This window comes from Perognathus longimembris, chromosome 15 (genome assembly GCF_023159225.1).
Source record: "Perognathus longimembris pacificus isolate PPM17 chromosome 15, ASM2315922v1, whole genome shotgun sequence".
Taxonomy (NCBI): domain Eukaryota; kingdom Metazoa; phylum Chordata; class Mammalia; order Rodentia; family Heteromyidae; genus Perognathus; species Perognathus longimembris.
The window spans coordinates 18,862,394-18,886,866 of NC_063175.1; the positions used below are offsets into that span (position 1 = coordinate 18,862,394).

At 37.8% G+C, this 24,473-nt stretch overlaps 1 protein-coding gene across 1 annotated transcript in view; it reads left to right on the plus strand.

Moving 5' to 3' along the window:
• Mib1 (MIB E3 ubiquitin protein ligase 1) overlaps positions 1 to 24,473 on the plus strand; it is a 161,421-nt gene that overhangs the window by 56,877 nt on the left and 80,071 nt on the right. Inside the window, exons 4-7 of the mRNA XM_048363653.1 lie at positions 4,329 to 4,433; positions 9,345 to 9,411; positions 12,597 to 12,801; positions 19,670 to 19,853. Of these exons, the coding sequence (XP_048219610.1) occupies positions 4,329 to 4,433; positions 9,345 to 9,411; positions 12,597 to 12,801; positions 19,670 to 19,853 (561 nt within the window). The remainder of the gene's footprint in view (positions 1 to 4,328; positions 4,434 to 9,344; positions 9,412 to 12,596; positions 12,802 to 19,669; positions 19,854 to 24,473) is intronic.

The following is a 24,473-nucleotide window of genomic DNA, read 5'->3' on the forward strand; positions in this document are numbered from 1 at the left end:
TTTCCTGTTACTGCTGGCGCCTCCTGTCGCCTCAGCTAGAGATTGTCTGCCTCTTTGTAGGGCACCCTTGTGCCACCGTATGTTCAACTTGGAGGATAGTGTGGCCTCTTTTCAAAAGCCGTTTTATAAAAATCCTAGGTAGCCTGTTTTAATATTTAAATATATATATATGTATATATATATTTGTGAAAGATACTTTTAGAACTTATTTTTTTAACTTTCAAATTACTGTATTCCCATTTTTTTAAGAGTAAACTTAAGGTTTTCCAGGACTAGGAAAGAATCTTTTTTCCTAAGCAGCATAATGAGAAAGTCAGATTGAGTTAATAGACTAGAAAACTCAATGGGAGAACAAAGTTGATGTCCAGTTATAAGGGACAGATTTGAAGGGGAAAGCTGTTCTGATGTTAACAAATAATTTTGAAGTTGTGATTTTGTTTCTATAACATCATATTTGCTGCTATAGTAGCTCAATACTTTACAGGGCTAATGTAGAAATCTGGCTCCATTTAGACACTGGAGTTCTTCCTAGTGTGAGAAGCCTAGGAGATTCTGCACCACAGTCTTCCAGATGCTGACTGGTGGTTTGTACTGATGCATGCTTTACTACTTTTCTATAGTGTGGCAGCGAGAAATCTGGGGATGCACATTGCCCTAACAACTACAGCATTATGATTCCTTTGGGCACTGGCATCATGTGGAACCTCAAGAGAGGTTAATGCTGGGGAGAAAAATGTGAATTTAGTTACCTGGGTGGGTATTTTTATTCCTCTGCCCCTCTCCTAGAACCAGTGCAACTCCTCTACTGTGTGAGCCTCAAGTTCACCAGCTTTGTACCAGTTGTCATCTCATTCTAGTATGGCTTAACTTGGTGACAGTGGCCATAGCTATGTTACTTGGCATGTTTGACTTTTGACAATAACAAAAATGGTCTTGGATTTTGTTTGGTATTATTTCCTAAAAATGTATACAGTTTCAGAACTTCATATTTTATATACTAGTATCTGGCAATTAGTATCTTATTATAGAACCATAGTTCTTGGTGAACACACACACACACACACACACATTTTTTGGTGACCTTTTGTAAACTAAGTGCCGTTTCAACGTTACAATCATTTCTAGTGTTACTGTAATCAATGTGAATATCATGTTTTTTCAAATCTGTCCTGAGCCTATATAGTGTTTGCTTTGTGAACATGTGTATTGTATATATTCTGTATAGTTACACTGTACTGAAATACCAGCTTGTTTAATATAAGGAAAGTATGTATTGAATACCTTTTTTGCTAGCCTGTTTAATCTTTTTTTAGAAAGGTTTAAACTTTTTTTTATAAAAAATCTTTAAGCTGGCCTTTATTACATAGTCCCAAAGTTGCAGTTAGAAGGAATGGATAGGGAAAAATTAGTTTTGAGTGTCTTTGGGTGAGACTGAGATTTGTTTCTGTTTTTTTTTTCCCCATTAAAATGTTATTAATGCTTTATGAAAAAAAGAAAAGTATGAGATAAAATCATTGAAACCATCTATACCTATGACACTAAGAGCATTTATATTAATAAGTTGAGTAACTTTCTTTAGGCAAATGTTTAGGACCAGTTGAGTTTTTTTTTTTTTTATGCTGGTCGTGGGACTTGAACTCAGGGCCTGGGTGTTGTCCTTGAGCTTCTCTTACTCAAAGTTAGAGCTCTACAACCTAAGCTACAGTTCCACTTCTAGCCTTTTTTTTTTTGGTAGTTTAGTGGAGATAAGAGTCTCACAGACTTTCCTGCCTGGGTTGACTTCAAACCATGATCCTCAGATCTCAGCCTCCTGAAGATTACAGGCTAGGATTACAGGCATGAGCCCTGGTGCTCAGCTTAGTTTTTTTTTTTTTTTTCCTGGTACAAGGGCTTGAACTCAGAGCCTGGGTGCTGTTTCTTACCTTTTTTGCTCAAAGCTACCACTTGAGCTCCACTTTTGGCTTTTTGGTGCTTAATCAGAGTTAAGAATCTCATAAACTTTCCTGAATAGGCTATCAGGAAGAGCCTCATATCTTAGCCTCCTGAGTAACTAGGATTATAGGCATGAGCCATCAGTGCTAGCCTAAGAATGTGCTGTTTTTAAAAGATCTGCTAAGTAAAAACATGCAATGGAAAAAACATAGCCTCTTCAACTACTGGTGCTGGGAAAACTGGGCAGCCATATGTAGAAAATTCAGAGTAGACCCTAGCCTATCACCATGCATCAAGATCAACTCAAAATGGATCAAGGACCTCAACATCAGACCTGAATCTTTGAAATGACTGAAGGACAGAGTAGGAAAGACGCTAGAATTGATAGGCACAGGAAGGAACTTCCTGAATATAGTCCCAGGGGGACAACAGATAGGGGAAGAGACTCAATAAATGGGACTACTGAAAAATAAAAAGTTTCTGCACAGCTAAAGACATAGCCACCAAACTAGAAAGACAGCCAACCATATGGGAAAGGATATTTACCAGCACAGCAACAGACAAAGGCCTAATATCTGTCATCTACAGAGAACTCAAAAAACTAAGCCCCTCCAAGCCCAGTAAACCAATTATTAAGTGGGCAAAGGAGCTGAAGAGAGACTTCACAGGAGAAGAGATAAAAATGGCAAAGAAACATATGAGGAAATGTTCAACATCCCTGGCAGTAAAGGAAATGCAAATAAAAACAACCCTGAGATACTACCTCACTCCAGTTAGAATGGCATATACTCTGAACTCAGCCAAACATAAATGCTGGAGGGGATGCGAGGAAAGAGGAACCCTTCTCCATTGTTGGTGAGAGTGCAAATTAGTGCAACCACTTTGGAGAACAGTATGGAGCTTCCTCTAAAAGCTCAACATAGACCTACCCTATGACCCAGCCATACCACTCCTAGGCATCTATCCTGAACAACAGGTCTCAGGATATCAAAAAGACATCTGCACATTCATGTTTATTGTTGCACAATTCCCAATAGCCAAAATATGGAAACAACCCAGATGCCCCTCTACAGATGAATGGATCCAAAAAATGTGGTACCTATACACAATGGAATACTACATAGCGATTAGAAATGGTGAAATAATGTTATTCGCAGGGAAATGGTCAGAACTTGAACAAATAATGTTGAGCGAGACAAGCCTAGAACACAGAGAACAAAGGGGCATGATCTCCTTGATATATGACTGTTAAGGTGCGGGGGGGGGGGGGAGGGGGGAGGGGACGGTGCAGTAGAGACCAGGTCTGCGAAACAAAAAACTTCATGTCAAATGGTATTTCCATAGGTTTGGGTCAGTGACCTTACATTATGTATCTAAAACCAAACAACTACTAAGCATAAAAAGGTCAAAAATAGACCTCTCAGTGGATCACAATAGCTCAACAGCTATGTATGTGTGATCATATAAGACAAGGATAAGCAAACTCTATTGTTGATTTTATATTTAAAGTTCTAGGTGAATTTCCTTTGGCTTACGCCACGTGGCTACTGTATATGATTTTGGTACACTGGGTATTGTATATATGCCTACCTGATCTAGCGAAGGGAAAGAAAAATGAGGGTGTAAGATATCACAAGAAATGTACTCACTGCCCTATTATGTAACCGTACCCCTTTTGCACAACACCTCTTCAACAAAATTTAATTAATAATAATAAAAAAAAAAGATCTGCTAAGAATAGTTCCCTGCACCAGTGGAGCAGGCCTGTAATCCTAGCTATTCCTGAGGCTGAGATCTAAGGATCAAGGTTTGAAGTCAAACCTTACCTCCAATTAACCACCAAAAGGTAAAAATGTGTCTCAAGTGGTAGAGTGCTAGACTTGAGTAAGCTAGCCTTGAGTTCAAGCATCAGGACTGGCACATATACACACAAAAATAGAAAGAATTAGAAAGATGATAAAATTTGCATAAAAATTGTAAATTGTTCATTTTCTCATCTATTAGTATAAATCTCTAACCCTCTTAATTGAAAACTTCTACAATGGTTTTAGAAATTACTTTATAATTCTGGGGCAAAGCATGGGGTTATATGTGTATAATCCTAGGATGAGGTAGGACCATGAATTTTTGACTGTACTATAAAATTCAATCTCACATCCTTCACTCCACAAATAAATTTAAAAAAATTAGTTATCTTATAATTCTGGGAAAATGTGGCTTTAATGATAATTATATTTCATAAATGACTTGTTTGGCAAGTAAGTGCTTCTCATGATCCAGTTAACATAGGTTGATAAATAACTTTTAAGGTTTAAATATAATCAAGAGAACTAATCTCTTCCTTTTTTCACTTTTCTATTTTTAAAAAGGTTTCTTTTCTCCAAAACTTGTTTTAGGTAACAGAAATCCAGGACTGGAGTGCATCAAGCCCACATAGTGCAGCTTATGTTCTCTGGGACAATGGTGCTAAGAACCTGTACAGAGTTGGCTTTGAGGGCATGGTAAGTAGTAAAGGCCCACAGTAAAAGGAGGAAATAATAGTCTTTTTTTGTTTTTGTGCCAATAATAGGGCTTGAACATCAGGGCCAGGATGGATATCACTTGAGCCACAGCTCCACTTACTGTTTTTGTTTTTATTTCTTTTTCATTTCTTTTTCTTAGTGCAGTTATCTGAATTATGAATAAGCAGCAGGAAGGAGCTCTGTAAAGTGAGGATTTAATGAAGGTCTTTTAAGACATTACATTTTTATTCTGGTTATGTAAACTATTTAATAATAATATGATTTTGCCCTTTATAAATGTTTGAGTACTTACTATATGTTGGTTCTTAAAACTGATTGCATCTTAATGTAACTCCAGGTGGTTAATTTATTAAAATTAAAAAGATTTAGAATTATCTATAGGACTACTTCTTGGTGTAGATTTGGAGATTAAGATAGTAATTTCAAAAATTGTTGGGGCTGGGAATATGGCCTAGTGGCAAGAGTGCTTGCCTCGTATACATGAGGCCCTGGGTTTGATTCCTCAGCACCACATATACAGAAAATGGCCAGAAGTGGCGCTGTGGCTCAAGTGGCAGAGTGCTAGCCTTGAGCAAAAAAGCCAGGGACAGTGCTCAGGCCCTGAGTTCACGGCCTAGGACTGGCCAAAAACAAAGCAAAACAAAAAAAAAACAAAGACACATGTCCAGTCATCCTGGAGATAAGTTTCCTCTGCAGTCACTTGGGGCTGGGGATATGGCCTAGTGGCAAGAGAGCTTGCCTCATATACATGAAGCCCTGGGTTCAATTCCCCAGCACCACATATACAGAAAATGGCCAGAAGTGGCGCTGTGGCTCAAGTGGCAGAGTGCTAACCTTGAGCAAAAAAGCCAGGGACAGTGCTCAGGCCCTGAGTTCACGGCCTAGGACTGGCCAAAAACAAAACAAAACAAAAAACAAAAAAACAAAGACACATGTCCAGCCATCCTGGAGATAAGTTTCCTCTGCAGTCACTTGGGGCTGGGGATATGGCCTAGTGGCAAGAGAGCTTGCCTCATATACATGAAGCCCTGGGTTCAATTCCCCAGCACCACATATACAGAAAATGGCCAGAAGTGGCGCTGTGGCTCAAGTGGCAGAGTGCTAACCTTGAGCAAAAAAGCCAGGGACAGTGCTCAGGCCCTGAGTTCACGGCCTAGGACTGGCCAAAAACAAAACAAAACAAAAAACAAAAAAACAAAGACACATGTCCAGCCATCCTGGAGATAAGTTTCCTCTGCAGTCACTTGGGGCTGGGGATATGGCCTAGTGGCAAGAGAGCTTGCCTCATATACATGAAGCCCTGGGTTCAATTCCCCAGCACCACATATACAGAAAATGGCCAGAAGAGGCGCTGTGGCTCAGGTGGCAGAGTGCTAGCCTTGAGCAGGAAGAAGCCAGGTACAGTGCTCAGGCCCTGAGTCCAAGGCCCAGGACTGGCCAAAAAAACAAAAAAAATTGTTATAGATGCTCTGTAATCATTGTACTATTAAGCAGCCTCCCCAGCCCAATCAAGATAGTATTTTAACGACTTTTAGTGTGGTGTATATGTATTCTGTGTTCTGGTAGCTGTTAAAAGTATAAATTATAATAGAGATTATTTATTTTTTTGTGCTGACCCTGGATGCTGTCATTGGATGCTTTTTTGGCTCAGTATTAGTAAGCATTCTACCATTTGAGTCACAGCTCCACTTTTATCTCTGGTGGTTCATTGGAGATGAGAGTCTCACAGACTTTATTACCCAGCGTGATCCTCAGATCTCAGCCTCCTGAGTAGCTAGGATTTACAGGCACGAGAAACTAATGCTTACCTGGTAGTTACTTTTAAGTAGATTTTGTTTTGTATTTTTTCATAGTATATAGTTGACCATTAAAAATAACTAGTGTAACTGGTGCCAGAGGCTCACGCCTGTAATCCTAGCTACTCAGAAGACTGAAATTTGAGATTTGAGGAACATAGTTTGAATCCTGGATAGGCAGGAAAGTCTGTGAGACTTTTTTTCTTTTTTTTTTTGCACCAGTCCTGGGCTTGGGACTCAGGGTCTGAGTGAGCACTGTCCCTGGCTTCTTTTTGCTCAAGACTAGCACTCTACCTCTTGAGCCACAGTGCCACTTCTGGTTTTTTCTGTGCATGTGGTGTTGAGGAATGGAACCCAGTGCTTCATGCATACTAGGTAAGCACTCTACCACTAAGCCACATACATCCCCAGCCCCGAGACTCTTATCTCCAATAAACTACTCAGAAAAAGCTGGAAGTGCTGCTGCGGCTCAGTGGTACAGCGCTAGCCTTGGGCAAAAAGAAGCTCAGGAACAGCACCCAGACCCTGAGACCAGCAAAAAGCCTCTTAAACCGCCCCTCCTCACCAAACAAACCTAACTTAAGCTGAGTGACAGTGAGTGGTAGCCTTGAGTACAAAGCTCAGAGACAGCACACAGGCCCTGAGTTCAAGCCCCAGGACTTGATTAACTCAAGCTAGTTGCTGGTGGCTCATTTTTATAAGTCTACCTGCTTAGGAAGTTGGGATTGACAATCTTTGTTCAAAGCTAAGACTGGTCAGAAAAGTCTGAGAGATTCCTATCTCCATTGAACCAGCAATAAGTCAGAGGTGGAACAGTAGTAGCTGAAGTTGTAGAATGCCAGCCTTGATTGAAAAAGCCAAGTGAGAACATGACACACACACACACACACACACACACACACACACACACACCCGTAGAAACACCTAGAATTATTTAAATGTTTATAGAATTATGAGGCGTAGTCAATGGCATACTCTATATTTCTACATTTCAGGGACCACTGTTCAAACATTGTCTTTTCTGCCTTATTAATGTGAAATGTTAATACCTCATATATTCCTTTAATCTTGAATATATTCCTCATTCAAATAATTTTTTACGTTTCATTTTTTCTCAACTACCTTGATCTCTTTGACAAGAAGAAAATGTTCACTGATGCCTCAGTGTATTCTATATATATGTAAAAGCCAGCCATGTGAACTTAAGCAAATAGTTTATGAATGTCAAGTTTTCTAACACAGTCATTCATCTGTTTTTCATTACCTTTGTACCTCTCCACATTTTTAAACAGTGAATTTTTTTTTCCAGTCTTGGGCTTAGACTCAGGGCCTGAGCACTGTCCCTGGCTTCTTTTTGCTCAAGGCTAGCACTCTACCACTTGAGCCACAGCACCCACTTCCAGCTTTTTCTGTGTATGTGGTGTTGAGGAATCGAACCCTGGGTTTCATGTATGCTAGGTGAACACTCTACCACTAAGACACATTCCTAGCCCTGAATTTTTTTTTTTTTTTTTATCACTAATGGATTATTAGTTTACTTCAAATGGGAGCTTTTGTACTGTATGTGCTTTAGGAACTTCATGAGTAGCATAAATAGATGGATGGCCATTATTTATGTAGTGAGATTTCTTGCTATGTATCCCTCTATCCTTCCCCTTCACTACTGCAAGCATGTGTCAGTCAGGAACTTTGTATATGTCTTTGTACATTATGGGTATATGTCCTTAGAATAGATTTCTAGAAATACAATTATTGGATTAAGTTTTCACTTTAAAACAGACCCCTACCCTGTATCTCTTTGGTTAGATTGAGTGACATTTGATGTTCTGGTGGCAAAGGGGCTGTGTGTATGGTGTGTGTTTGGTGCGTGCGTGCGTGTGTGTGTGTGTGTGTGTGTGTGTGTGTGTGTATGTATTTGAAGGCTCATTTCATTGAATGTATTAAGGTATAATAATCATCTGTTGTATATGCCAATTATTATTAGGCACTTTTAAACAAATCTGCTCTTAAATTTTCACAGCAACATCAAGATTATGTTGTAAGTCTATATTTTTGGTACTCCTTACTGTACTGAAGGTACTTTCCCATTTAGGCACATAATTTTTCTCATAAAAGGTAGCTGAGAATGAACTTGAGTTAACCAAATTATGCTGAAGTAAGGATGAAAGTTGACATAAGTAGGAGAACTAAGTATCCAAATGCTGAATTTGGTTAAGTCTTTTTCTACTTTGTACTAGCTGTTCTGTTTTCAGTAATTTTCTTTGCTTCTTAGGTTCATCTTTCTTACTGAAATAAGTTAATAGGGCTGGGGCTATGGCCTGGTGGTAGAGTGCTTTCCTTGTATGCATGAAGCCCTGGGTTTGATTCCTCAGCACCACATATACAGAAAAAGCCAGAAGTGCCACTGTAGCTCAAGTGGTAGAGTGCTAGCTTTGAGCAAAAATAGAAGCCAGCAACAGTGCCCAGGACCTGAGTTTTCAAGCTCCAGAACTGGCAAAAAACAAAACAAAACAAAGAGTTAGTATTTGTCTTACATATAAGCTTGCAAAGGTAAAATGAGATTAAATTTTTGGCTCTTTATTTGTTGAACACATTTCATGTACTCGGTATTTGTGATATGTATTTTTGAAACTTTTTAATGTTAAAGACTCAATTTTAATTTTGAGCTTTTAAGATAAAAAAGTAAATAAAGTAATAAAGTAAATGTAGAAATATTTCTACTCTTATAGTTTTTAACTGCTACTTTTTTTTTTTTTTTTGGCCAGTCCCGGGCCTTGGACTCAGGGCCTGAACACTGTCCCTGGCTTCTTCCCGCTCAAGGCTAGCACTCTGCCACTTGAGCCACAGCGCCGCTTCTGGCCGTTTTCTGTATATGTGGTGCTGGGGAATTGAACCTAGAGCCTCGTGTATCCGAGGCAGGCACTCTTGCCACTAGGCCATATCCCCAGCCCAACTGCTACTTTTGAAAGCAGTTTTCAGTGAGATTAGTAACCTGGAGGTACTCTTCTTTTGTTTCTGAATGGGATTTTTGCCTATTTTGGGTATTGAGCCGTATTTGAAGTTTTTATGTGATTCTTCTGGTTTCTTTTCTTAGTCTGATCTGAAGTGTGTCCAGGATGCCAAAGGAGGTTCTTTCTACAGAGATCATTGCCCTGTGCTTGGTGAGTTAGTAAATCAGAAAAAAAATCCTAAATAATGTTTCAGAGCTTATAAAATTAATAAAATGTTTAAATTGGACTGAAAACATTGATTACCATTAAAATATTTAGAGAAATACGTTTGAAATTTTATTCTCCTCCCTTCCCCTCCCCTTTACTCCTTTCCCCTCCCTTCCACCCCCCCCCCCCCCTTCCTTTTTTGCCTGTCCTGGGGCTTGAACTCAGGGTCTGAGTACTGTCCCTGAGCTTTTGTCCTCAAGGCTAGTGTTCTACCACTTGAGCCACAGCGCCACTTTAGGGTTTTTGTGGTTAATTGGTTAATTGGTTAATGTGGTTAATTAAAAATGTGTCATGGACTTTTCAGCTCTGGGTTTGCTTTGAACTGCAGTGCTCAGATCTCAGCCTCCTGAGTAACTAGGATTACAAGCATTAGCCATCAGCACCTGGATCATTTATTCTTTTTTTTTATGACATAATCAAAGTCAGAAAGAGTTTCCATGTCTGGGAAAATGATATGCTGTTTGTCATAATATATATTCTACATAATTAATATAAATATATGTATAAATAGCTATTTAAATATACATGCATATAGAAATATATACATATATAAACATCTAGTTACATATATAAATGTCTGTTTCAAATATAGGTGTGAATATATGTGTGTGTATACATATAAATATGCATTGATTAATTTTGAGACAGGGTCCTGTTGTATACCTCAGTCTGACCTTCAGCTCAATATTCTCCTGCCTTAGCCTCTCAAGTGCTAGTATGACAGGTGTGTACCAAAAAGCATTTTTTTATTTGTACTGATTTTTACAAAGGAGTTATAGTTCTATGTCAGGTAATGAGTACAGTGCTTCTTGGATGATAACACCCCTTCCTTCATTTTCCATTTTCTCCCTCCCATTTCTGCCCAAAGTTGCATAGCTCATTTTTTAAAAATATATTGTGTATTGAATTCAGTGGATGCATTTGTTTAGTCTTTCTGCATTCCTGTGTCCTCCATTTGCTTCCCCCTCTGAAAAAGAAAGACAAAAGAAAACTCCAAAACAAAAACACCGCCACCAACCACAAAAATACATGTTTCCACTTCCTGGAGTTTAGAAAATAATCTGGAGAATGAGTGTTCTTTTTTTTTTAAAATTAATGAGTGTTTTTTTATTGTTATTATAAAGGTACAGAAGGTTAAGCATTTTGTAAGTCAGATGAGTACATTTTTTGGAGGACAATGTCACCTGGGCCTAGGCTCTGTCTTTGAGCTTCTTTTGCTCACAGCTAGCGCTCTACCACTTCTAGCTTTTTCTGAGTAGTTTGTTGGTGATAAGAGTCTCATGGACTTTCATGCCTGGGGTGTCTTCAAACCAAGATCCTCAGATCTCAGCCACCTGAGTAGCTAGGATTATAGATGTGAGCCACTGGCGCCCAGCTGAATGAGTGTTCTTTAGGTGAAATGTTCTTTAGATAAAAAGTCATATGATCTTTTTGTTTAAAAAATAAAGTAAGGGCTGGGAGTATGGCCTAGTGGTAGAGTGCTTGCCTTGTATATATGAAGCCCTGGGTTGGATTCCTCAGCACCATGTATATAGAAAAAGGCAGAAGTGGCACTGGGGATCAAGTGGTAGAGTGCTAGCCTTGGGCAAAAAGAAGCCAGTGACTGTGCTCAGGCCCTGAGTTCAAGCACCAGGACTGGCCAAAAAAATAAGCATTTCATAGCTGGGCATGATAATAGGTAGCTGTCATCCCACTTAGGTGGGAGGCTGAGATTGGGAGAATCATAGTTCTAGGTCAGTCCAGCACAAAAAGTTCATGAGGCTATTTCTCAGCAGAAAAGCTAAATGTGCTGGCATATACCTGTCATCTCATCTATAGTGGGAAGTGTAAATAAGAGGATTTTGGTAAAATCCTGGGGGGGGGGGGTAGAGGCAGACCCTATCTTAAAAATAATCAGATGGTTAAAATGGTAGAGCATGTCACTAACAAGAATGAAGACCTGAATTCAAACTTGTTTTTCTTTTTTTTAAGTGTTCTATAGTCTGGCTCTGGTACATTGATAGACAATAAGTTATCCAGGCAGGAAAGTGAACATTTTCAACATCCAGACCTTTTTTATTTGTTATGAATCATCATATTATTACAGATTCTTTGTGTCTTTTTTTTTTTTTGTAGTACTGGTTATTTCACTGAGAGCTAGGCAAGTACTTTACTACTAGGTAATAAGCCAACTTAGGTTATTACTGTTTATTTATTTATTGAGGTAGCGGGGATTCAACTCAAGACCTTGAGCTTGCTTGGCAGGCACTCTTACCACTTGAGCTATCCTTGAGCCCCAATAGCTTTTGAGTCTGAGTATCTTTTCTTTTCTCTATTTTAAAACTTAACTTCTAAAATGTCATACTGTGAATTAAAACATTTTAAATGAGATAATACCTAAAACTATTTATTTTTTATTTTTTTTTTTTGGTCAGTCTGGGGCCGTGGACTCAGGGCCTGAGCACTGTCCCTGGCTTCCTTTTGCTCAAGGCTAGCACTCTGCTACTTGAGCCACAGCGCCACTTCCGGCCAATTTCTATATATGTGGTGCTGGGGAATCGAACCCAGGGCTTCATGTATACGAGGCAAGCACTCTTGCCACTAGGCCATATCCCCAGCCCTAAAACTAATTTTTTAAAAAATTCTTGTTTAAAAATAATACAGTTTCAAGGAGAGGTTGGTTAATGGGTACAAACTTAAAGGAGAAATAAGATGTTTTGTAGCATAGAATATGACTAAAAGTAACAGTAATTTATTGTATATTTCAGATAGCTAGAAGAGAATTTTAAGTGTTCTTTCACAAAGAAAGGATTAATGTTTGGCATGATAAATATTCTAATTATCCTCATTTGAGCATTACATATTGTATATACATATTGGAATACCACGTTCTGTCCCACGAATATGTACAATTATTATGTATGTTTAAAATAAAAGTCACCAAAACAGGTTGTAAGGGAATACTGTGAATAATTGTAGTCTAATAAATGAGCTAATATAGATGAGATAGATAAATTCTTAGAAAACTATGAAAATGGATTAAAGAATTAGACCTATTTACAAATAAAGAGATTGAATTAGTAATCATGCATATACGTAGTGTTAGTATGACTTTCATTCTTTTCTGTTAACCACCTCTGAAATTACAGGTGAGCAGAATGGCAACAGAAATCCTGGTGGACTGCAGATTGGTGACTTGGTAAATATAGATCTGGACCTAGAAATTGTACAGTCTTTGCAGCATGGCCATGGAGGATGGACTGATGGAATGTTTGAGACTTTAACTACAACTGGAACTGTTTGTGGCATTGATGAAGATCATGACATTGTAGTACAGTATCCAAGTGGCAATAGGTTGGTGATATTCTCAATTTTGACAATGACAAAGTACATAGAGAAAAGAACCTTTTAGAAAAAGAAAATGTAATTTTTACTGATCAAAGATCACTGAAACTAGTTCTTATGTGGCAGGTAAAAATCCAGACTATATTGGTAAAGCAGAGAGGAATGAATAATAATGTGTGTTTTATATGTGAATTTTATATATTTGTAATACAAGTTTTCTATACTTTTTATTTTTTCCTTTGAAAGTAATAGAATATAGTATCTCAGTCTTAGGTCTTAGGTATAGCTAAAAAGTCTGTTCATAAGACATAGTGGTCTTCTGTGAATAAGAACTGTTAACATTAAAACTTTTCTGGACCATATTTCTTGGGTTATATCTTGATCACATGGTTTGCCTTTGCTTCAAACCCTGTGAGTCTTGCTTGCTGCTTGTCTTGTTCGCCTATGTGTACATGAATTTCTTTCTTTCTTTTTTTTTTTGAAACGTGGTCTTGCTATGTAGCTCAGACTGGTCTTGAACACAAGACGCTACCTCCTGGATGCTGGGATTACAAGTGCCTACCACTATGCTTGTCTGTACACAACCTTTTTTTCATTATTTTTGCCAATCCTGGGATTTGAACTCAGGGCCTGGGCATTGTCCCTGAGCTATTTTTGCTCAATTTAGCACTCTACCACTTGAGCCACAGTGCCACTTCTGGCTTTTTCTGTTTATGTGGTGCTGAGGAATGGAACCCTGGGCTTCATGCATGCTAGGCTCACACTCTACTGCTAAGCCACATTCCTAGCCCATGACTTTCTTATAACGGCACTAGCCATTGAAGACAAACATTTAGAGGCCACTCAAATCTAGTATGATCCCGTCCTAACTTGATTACAGCTACAAAGACCTTGTTATTCAAATAAGATCACATTAACAGATTTTTGGATTAAGATTTCAGGTCCTAAAATTCATTTGTAAAGTCAAAGAACCTAGAATAGCCAAAAGAACCTTGAACAAGAACAGAGTTGGAGATTTCATGTTTTGCAGTTCCAAAACTTAAACCACAAAACTATAATAATCAAGAAAGAAATACAGTTCAATGGAATAGAGTCCAGAAATTCTCCCTTGCATTTAGATCAGTTCATTTAAATTTTTTTTTTTTTTACTGTATAGGTGATATACAGAGAGTTACAGTTACATAAGTCAGTAAAGAGTATATTTCTTTTTGGACAGTGTCACCCCTTCCCTCCCTCTCTCCCAGAGGTCAGTTCATTTTAAATCAGGATTTAAGACAATTCAGTGGGGAAAGAATAGTTTTTTTTCAACAAATGTTTCTGGGTCAAATAGACAGCTGTCTGCAAAAGAATGAAATTGGACCTTGCCTTATACCATATGCACATATCAACTCCAAATTGATCATAGACTTAAGTGTAAAAAATAAACAGTAGAACTCTTACAGTGAGATATAAGTGTAAATCTTGGTGACCTTGGATTGGACATGGTTTTATTGATCTAATTCTAAAAGCAGAAGAAACTAAAGAAAAAGTAGATGGGACTTCATCAAACTGAAAAGTTTTGTGCTTCAAAGGAGACCGTCAAGAAAATCTAAAGACAGCTCATGGAATAGGAGAAAAATAACTTTGTGACTATTAAAGATATTATAGGTAGAAAACACAAAGGTTTTTGGTTCTGTTTTTTATTGTGCTGGGACTGGGTTTGGGGTTTGAACTCAGGGCCTTGTACTCTTGATCATCCTTTTCACTCATGCCTGGAACTTTACCACTTGAACCACACCTCTAGTTCTGGCTTTTTGCTGGTTGATTGGAGATAGGAGTCTTTAGGATTTGATTTGTCTGACTGGGCTGGCTTTGAACTGCTATCTTCACATCTCAGCCTCCTGAGGATTATTTGTGTGAGCTAGAAATTCTTTTAAAAAATCTTAAAGGGCTGGGGATATAGCCTAGTGGCAAGAGTGCCTGCCTCGGATACACGAGGCCCTAGGTTCGATTCCCCAGCACCACATATACAGAAAACGGCCAGAAGTGGCGCTGTGGCTCAAGTGGCAGAGTGCTAGCCTTGAGCGGGAAGAAGCCAGGGACAGTGCTCAGGCCCTGAGTCCAAGGCCCACGACTGGCCAAAAAAAAAAAAAAAAAAGAAAAAATCTTAAAAATTCTTAAAAGTAGAAGACAACTTAGTTGGACAGTGGGTATGAGTAGACATTTTTTTTTTTTGCCAGTCCTAGGCCGTGAACTCATGGCCTGAACACTGTTCCTGGCTTCTTTTTTGCTCAAGGTTAGCACTCTGCCACTTGAGCCACAGCGCCACTTCTGGCCATTTTCTGTATATGTGGTGCTGAGGAATCGAACCCAGGGCCTCATGTATACGAGGCAAGCACTCTTGCCACTAGGCCATATTCCCAGCCCCGAGTTGACATTTTTCTAAGCAGCTACGAAGATGACTAGTAAACCCAGTGAATTATAGCCAGGGATTCTGTAAAAAATAGTTGCTCTCACCTGTAATCCTAGCTACTAAGAAGGCTGAGAGATCTGAAGATTGCAGTTTTAAACTAGGCCAGGGAAGAAAGTCTGTGAGACTCTTACCTCCAATTAACCATTCAAAAAAAGCCAGAAAAGGAAGTGTGACTCAAGTTATAGAGCATTGAACAGAAAAAAACCACAATGTGCAGGCCCTAAGTTCAAGCACCAGGAATGGCATACACATACACACAAAAATACTCTAGACATGGATTACAGTATAGAATCTTACTTTATTATACTTATCTAGGCTAGAAGACAAAAGACCAAGATACTGTTACAGTTTATTTTTATTGAAGTCTTTTTCCTGGTATGTAGATTTTATCACGTTGTAATATCTCAAATAGCTTTTTCTCTGTGCATGATTACAGAGAGCTCTGTGGTATCTCTTATAAAGATACCAGTCTTGTCAGATTAAGGAACCTTATTCATATTACTCATTTAACCACATTACTTCCCTAAAGACCTTCTCCCCAATACAATTACATTAGGGATCAGAGCTTCATTATATAAATTCTTTGAGAATATAGTTCTGTCTACAACATTCACAAAAAGATGATTACTAGAGAAGACTATATCAAAACTACAGATCTCAGTGTGACTGAATCAAAGTCTAGAATCATTCATGAGGGCTGGAAAGAAAAAGCACATAATGAATGTGGTTGAGGAAAATTGTTGAGGAAAAGTGTTGGAAAAATTGGAATCTATATATATTGCTGATGACACTGTAAAACGGTGGAGTCACTTTGGAAAGTAGTCTGGAAGTTTCACAATGTGTTTATCAAAGTTACCATATCACCCAGCAGTAGTACTTTTAGGTGTATATACTCAAGAGAATTAAAATCAGAGACACAAAATAATCCTGACCACGAATCTTTGTAGAAGAATTAGAAGAATTAGAAGAGCCAGATGTAGAGAGAATTCAGATGTCCATTAGCTAATAAGTGGATGGATAAGATGTGGTATTTTTGGAGTCTTTCATTTCCTGTATGGGGAACAGGAAATGTCTCTTTTTCATTTCTCCCTACTTTAACCTCCTATATTAAAATGAAACCTTGATAAAAGTTATTTCTTTTTAAAGTGATAGGTCTATACAATGGGAATTAGTATCTGTCCATAAACTGGGATAAAGTACTGACACATACTGCAACATGAATACATCTTGAAAACATGATGCTAAGGGGAAGAAGCCAGCCAGAAAAGCTCACAGACTACGTAATTTTATTTCTATAAAATGTTAAGAATGAGTCCAAAGAAACAAAAGTGTATTATTGACTACATAATGCCCGAGGAAAAGAATGACTGCTAATAGTTGGGTATCTTTATGAGGGAGTGGAAATAAAATTGGATAGTGTGATGGTTGCACAAATCTTTCAGTATACAGTGAATTATCTACTTTTAGTGATTTTTTCTTTCTTTCTTTTTTTTGTCCAGTCCTGGGGCTTGAACTCAGGGTTTGAGCACTGTCCCTGGCTTTTTTTTACTCAAGGCTAGCACTCTGCCACTTGAGCCACAGCGCCACTTCTGGCCCTTTCTATATATGTTGTGATGAGGAATTGAACCCGGGCTTCATGTATACGAGGCAAGCACTCTTGCCACTAGGCCATATTCCCAGTCTCGAATTATGTACTTTTAATGAATGAATTGTATGTTATGTGAATTACATCTCAATGAAGTTGAATTTGTTTTAAAAATTCTTAAGAATATTTGATTACCTTACACATTTTTTTAAAATTAAATTTTATTGACAAGGTGATGTACAGAGGGGGTATAATTACATAATAAGGTAGTGAGTACATTTCTTGTCATATTTGTTACACCCTCCCTCATTTTTCTTTCCCTTCCCTAGTAGCTTACACATTTGTATTAGCTATTTTCTTTTATTTGGGAATGTTAAAACAAATTAATTTTTATTATAGAATTCTTTGTTGTTCAAAATTCTTGGGTAGTAATTTTGTGTGTGTGTGCGCGTGCATGAGTGTGCGCCTGCCAGTACTGGGGCTTGACCTCCTAGTCTTGTGCTCTCTTTCACGCTTTTTTGCTCAGGGCTGGCATTCTACCTCTTGAGGTACACCTACACTTATGCTGTTTGTCTGGTTAACTGGAGATAGGAGTCTCACAGACATTTCCTTTAGGGCCAAAGATGCTGGGTATCATGTGTTTATTGGCCATATTTACTTCTAAAAGGTCTCTATTTAGTTCCTTTGGGCATTTGTTAAAGAGGTTATTGATTCTTTGGAGATTGAACTCTATATATTAGTTAGATATTTGGTCCTATTCAGATATATAGCTGGAAAAGATTCTATAGACTTAAAATATGATTTTATTGTTAGTACTAAGGTGTTATACAGAGGGGTTGCCATTTCATAAGTCAGGTAATGAATACATTGTGGGTTTTTTTTGTTTGTTTGTTTGCTTGTTTTTTCTTGGGACAATGTCACCCTTCCTTTGCTTTCTCCCACTTTCCTCCTCCCATCATTTTCCACGTAGTAAGTATATGCTGAATAGCATTATAGCATTTGTTCACCCTTTCTCTCTCCCTAAAGATTATTTTTACCTTAGTAACTGTGTCCTTCACTTCACTGGACAGAAACTTTGTTTTTTGTTTTTTGGTTTTTTTTTTGCCAGTCCCGGGGCTTGGACTCAGGGCCTGAGCACTGTCCCTGGCTTCTTTTTGTTCAAGGCTAGCACTCTGCCACTTGAGCCACAGCGCCTCTTCTGGCCATTTTTTATATATGTGGTGCTGAGGAATCCAACCCAGGGCTTCATGTATATGAGGCAAGCACTCTTGCCACAAGGCCATATTTCCAGCCCTGGACAGAAACTTTTTAGTTTGATACAGTCTCATTTGTCAATTCTCTTTTTTATTTGGTGAGTCCCATGAAGTTCCTGCATATGCCAATAAAGTTCTGTGTTACTCCTACTCCTTCCTATAATAGTTTCAAAGTTTCAAGCCGTTTAAATTTTGGGTGCATTGTAGCATCAGGGGAAGTGTTGTGTTTACATTACGGCACATGGTGTTTGAATGCATATACATCATCATGTTGGTTAGGAAGAGAACAGCAATATGGGAAATGCTTATTTGGTACAGTAATGACATCAGAACCCAAATTGGCTTTGAGAGAGACTACAATTCTGGAAAATAACCACAGATGAGAAGTTAAAACTAGATAGAACTTTTATCCATGAGATTGGAGATGGTATGAGGAAATGGTCTAATCTTTGTAGAGCAGTTTGATTCTGACAATTGTTAATAAGTATATACTTTATTAAGTTCTTTTAAGATTTAAGTGCAACACTGACCCCCGTGTAAAGGAAGATGTACATATAGGGATATTCTTTACAGTATTTAAAAATATATTTAAAAATTGTTTTTAAGTAGTTGAACAAAGGAGCTTCACCTCAGTTTATGAGTACAGTGTATCTTGATTATCTCACCTTCTTTATAGTATTGTATATACTTGTAAAAATTTAAAAAATCTTTGCATGATAGATTGTAGGAAATTAGCTTAGTACACTTGTGTATGCCCGTGATATGGGGTAGGATAGTCTGTAACCGTTAAATTGAATTAAATAAGTATATATCTGACACTGAAAAATCTTCTATTGTCTGAGGAAATTAAAAGTCACAAAATGATGTCTGTTTCTGCTGCTTTCTCTGCCTCTCTGAAAAGAATATGACTTTGTAGCTTATAAGTATCACTCGGTATCTTAATAGAAGATCTATAAGGATTCATAGTAGAACATTATAATAGCGACCCAGTTGTACATGTGTGATAAGGGCACTTTCATTTTCCATGTTTTTCAGATGTTGGTATTTTTAAACAGTGGCAATTTAGTAGTGGTATTAAATCTCAGATCTCAGCCTCCTGAGTAGCTAGGATTACAGGTGTGAGTCACTAGTATGTCACTCATTTCTCAAATTTATATGATAAAATTATAAAATTAGAGCCAGGTATAGTGGTATACACCTAAACCCAACACTAGGAGATTGAAACAGGAGGATAATGAGTTTGATGCCAGTCTAGGCTGCATATTGAGCCCTACCTGAAAAAACAAACATAAAACTGGAATAAAAAAACAAATTCATAAAACTGGAATAAAAAGTTTATAGAGAGCTGGGAATATGGCCTAGTGGTAAGAGTGCTTGCCTCATATACGTGAAGCCTTGGGTTGGATTCTTCAGCACCACATATATAGAAAAAGCCAGAAGAGGCACTGTGGCTCAAGTGGCAGAGTGCTAGCCTTTAGCAAAAAGAAGCAAGGGACGGTGCTCAGGCCCTGAGTCCAAGTGCCAGGAAGAAAGTACTAAAGTTAAGTAAACTTAACCAGTTTTGAGTTTCAGTTTTTGCTTTTATAGGTGGACTTTTAATCCTGCTGTTCTCACAAAAGCAAACATTGTCCGAAGTGGGGATGCTGTGCAGGGTGCAGAAGGAGGCACTTCACAGTTTCAAGTGGGTGATCTTGTGCAAGTTTGTTATGATCTGGAAAGAATTAAACTTCTACAAAGAGGACATGGGGAATGGGCTGAAGCAATGCTTCCAGTAAGTAAATACAAAATAATTTGGGCCTAGAAATTATACTATGCTTCATATTTTCTTAAAATAAGTTAATTTTAGAAACCCATTTGGTATGAATCTTTCTAGATTGTACTGTACATTGGTGGGTAGGCATACTTGCACCTTCTCTTTTTTTCAGCCAAATTAGCCTGGGAAGACATAGCAAAAAGGAGTCTGGTTAGCATTTTTGATAGTTCTGTTAATGAGGAATGTGATGTGTTGTTGGACAGCAAAGTTTTCCCTTTGTTTCCCCCTGGATTGAGATAGGAACATCTGCATTCAGTTCTAGCCGTGCTAGAGCATTGCAGTCTTACTGCTTTAGGGTCTAGCTCTCTGAAACTTATGGGTATGTATAATCAGTTCGACATGTGCATTTCATTAGGATAGCTTTCCTCCCAACAAGTGTGGTTTGTTAATTTATTCAATATCAATTACCTTTTCCACCAAATAATCAGTAACAATAAATAAATTTGCTCTGCCATGTTTCTGTCCTCTCACTATCTTTTACTCTATCCTTCATCCCTTTCTATATTACTTGTTTCATCCTGGTAATACTTCACTGATGCCTCATTCTGCATCCCATCCCCTTCTATCTTGCCAATTTGTCCTTTAGTTTTGGCTTCCATATTGTTTTATTTCTTTTCACCTTAATCAGTTCAAGCTCTTGTCCTGTATACTCCCTGACTCCTGTTCCATTCCTTGTCTGATTCCTATCCCATTAGCCCCACCCTATGTTGTCCAGTTCTTTCCTGACAATAGCTCCTTTTCTTCCTATTCAACCCATTTCCTGTCCTAACTAGCTTCTTGTATTCTGTTCAGTCTCTTCTTCCTGCCCTTTCCATCTATCCTTCCTGCTACTCCTTCCTAACACATAGAATGTACTTGTTAGGATTTAGGAGTACAATGGTGAACAAAATGGAAGCAAAAAGCACACTTATTACCTTGCCTTCTTCATTCAGAGACATTTCAGTTTGCACATGTTGTGCCCAAACATATATGTATATACAAAAACTTGGTACTAGCCATATTACATTTTTACTTTTTAAATTTAAATTTAATTTTTTTGTTGGTCACGGGACTTGAACTCAGGGCCTGGGTACTGTCTCTGAGCTCTTTTGCTCAAGACCAGTGCTTTGCCACTTTGAGCCACAGCACCACTTCTGTTTTTTTTTTTTTTTTTTCTGGTGGATAATTGGAGATAAAAGTCTCATGGATTTTCCTGCCAGGCTGGCTTTGAATTGTGATCCTCAGAGCTCAGTCTCCTGAGTAGCTAGGATTACTGGCGTGTGCCCAGCTGGAATTTTTATTTTAAAGGTGATGAAATCAGAGCTAAGAGTTTGAACTGGAGCTTTCAAGCTAGATCTTTTACTTCAAAGCCTAAGTTATCTTTCTAGCATATTAAATTTTATATAAACAAAACGTCTAGATTATTTCTACAAAATTCTAGGATCCCAGGAGAGAGATTCTTTATAGAACTATGCAACTAGAATAACATAGCTAGAAAAGTCACAAACATTAATAAGACATATGAGACAGACTAGCCTATTGAACCCACAAATATTAGTAAGTAGAGAGATGGTATAGTTTGTAGGTCTAAATCAGTTTGAGAGTCCAAATCTATACTGAGAATTAATGGGGTATCTGATAGATCTGAGAACAAGAGGGGCTATTGTGGTAGCTAATAAAATAGCATCTGAACCCTTAAGGGCGCTAGCAGACTCCAATTAGGGCTGAAAGCAATATCTCTCCAATAAAGTCTGAAGGAACTGGAGTGGCTGAGGCCTCTTAAACTCTCCAAATTACTAGCCAACATTCCCTTCCAGGTAGAACACCTTATATCAAGGAAAAAGTGCTGAAAATATAAATAAAATTGAGTAAGACAGAGACAATTTTTTGAAAGGCAGGGGTCATGGTCGATTCTCTGTATGCAGTTACTGAAAAAAAAAGATTGAATAACAGAATAACTTCTCTACAGATAATGAATGTATGTTGGATACTAAAAATAATAGTGAGACCTTAGAAAAGAATTTAAAAGAACAGATTGTTTAACTGTAACCTCTCTGTAATTCAGTTTGATAATAAAAAAACAAAAAAAAATATATATAGAACAGGTCGTTTCAGAAATGGGTTGATGATATAGGTCAATGGCAGAGCACTTGGCCTAACATGCTTAAGGCCCTGGCTTCAATAGTTAACACTGAAAAAAAGAAAAAGAAAAAGGTCTTTGAAAAATGAAGACTAAGCTGGAATTATATAATGCATTAAGAAGAATAGAATATTAAGGAAACATTTGAAATAAATAAGGATAAAAATATTCTATAGAAAGTGACAATTATAGACACTTTATGTGTACAAGTAGTAACCCTTGCAAAAAAGCACAAAGACTGTTTAGTTTTTGATGTTGGTTTATACTTACAGCATCCAGCATGGTAGGGAAAGTATGCTGCCACCCAACTGATATTTGTAATTTCAGAAAAATGTTCTTGAAGTGAAAAAAGACTTGATAAACTTTAAAAGTAGAGTGAAAATATACCCTGGAAAACTGACTACGAGTAGCGGGACGTTGAGAAGACAACCTAGTTTTCAAGGACAGGGAAAATTACTTGGATTTCTAGGGAGAACATTGGAAGTTATTAGTCTGAAAGGAAAGAAAATAATTTTGCTGTTAAAAAAAATCTGGCTGTGTGCTGCTGGTGGCTCATGTCTGTAATCCTAGCTACTCAGGAGGCTGAGATCTGAGGATCATGGTTTGAAGCCAGCCAAAGGCAGGGAAGTTGGTGAGACTTTTCTCTTCAATAAACTACTCAGAAAAAACCAGAAGTGGTGTTGTGGCTCAAGTGGTAGAATGCTTGAGCACAGAGATACTCAGTGACAGAGCTCAGGCCCTGAGTTCAAGCCCTACCACCCGCAAAAAACCAAAAATCTGACTTTAGTATTTCATGCCAGAAAATAATGAAATAACATTTTGTTGTATAAGATGCTTAATTAAGGAAAGTATAAGGTGAAAATTTTATATGTGATAATCAAATATAAAAGCTCCAAATTGCTATCAAGAGAATCTTGTTCCTTTCTAAATAGTCTACTAAAGAATGAGTTTCAGGTGACCAAGATGACTAGAGAAATATCCGCTGATCATGAGATATGTATTTATTGGTTAAATTAAGATTAAATGGTAGTTACAAAGGAAAATAGATAGACCAGGTGCTGGTGGCTCATTTCAGGAAGTATCTAGGTGGCTGAAATCTGAGGAGCACTGGTTGAAGTCTGTTCAGGCAGAAAAGTTCAAGAGTCTTTATTTCCAATTAATCACTGCAGGTGAAGCCACACAGGAGCCTCTTTACCTGTACACAGGTACACTTATACACACAAAAGGAAAAGGGATAGTATGATTATGTGTTAACAATGTAAAGTATAACCATCAAAAATGGAATAGAAATGAGAGCACAAAAAAAGCTGTTAGATTACTTTTTAGTTGTGTTAACTGTCATGAAATACTCCTAAATGAAAATTAAGAGAGTAAAGGAGACAAATGAATGACTGACTTTAATATTGTACATACCAGGGAACCATGAGATTTATAGACTCCTGTGTGTTAAAAAAAAAATATAGATAGGTTGGGAATATGGCCTAGTGGCAGGAGTGCTTGCCTCCTATACATGAAGCCCTGGGTTCAATTCCCCAGCACCACATATATAGGAAATGGCCAGAAATGGCGCTGTGGCTCAAGTGGCAGAGTGCTAGCCTTGAGCAAAAAAAAGCCAAGGACAGTGCTCAGGCCCTGAGTCCAAGCCCCAGGACTGGCCAAAAAAAAAAAAAAAAAAATTATACTAGTTCTAGGTCTTGGACTCAGGGCCTCACACTGTTACTTGGCTTTCTTGCTCACATTTAGTACTGTATCATTTTAGCCTCACCTCCAGTATGGCATTTTGTTGCTTGACTGGAGATCTTTCTATGTATACCTTCTTATAGAGCTGGGAGTACAGGTGTGTATACCTAGCTTACTTGATGTTTCTGGTTAACTGGAGGTAAGTGTCTTTTGGTTTGTTTGCCTTGAATAGCTTTGAACCAGGATCCTCAGATCTCAGTCTCTTGAGTAGCTAGGTTTATTGGTATAAGCCATCAGTGCCTAGGTTGACAACTTCTTGCTTAGGCTGGCCTTGAATCATGGTTGTCCTTTTTTGAGTAGCTGAAATTATAGGCATGTACCACCATGCTTATCACCCCCTGCAAATGTGTACTTATATGTGCTCACACAGTATATTTATTTTAAGAACTAGGGAAAAATGAATAAGTGAGATTATACATATACATGTGATTATGTATATACACATAGAGGTATTTATGTAAAGGTATTAGTGTAAATATAACTATTAGGACAATAGAAACTTAATTATGTGGTAATTTTGTTATCCCGTTGGCTTTGAATTAGTTTGGGAAAGGAGATACAGGTATGGTCAACAATTTAATTTGGAAATGATTGAACTTCCTTTATCGTAACAAAATTTGTGTTTTTTTGAATTTCCCAGTATGTCTATGAAAAAGCCTAGAAACAAAAATTCTACTGAGAGTAGAATTTATTGCCCAAATTATGGACTGCTTTGCCCT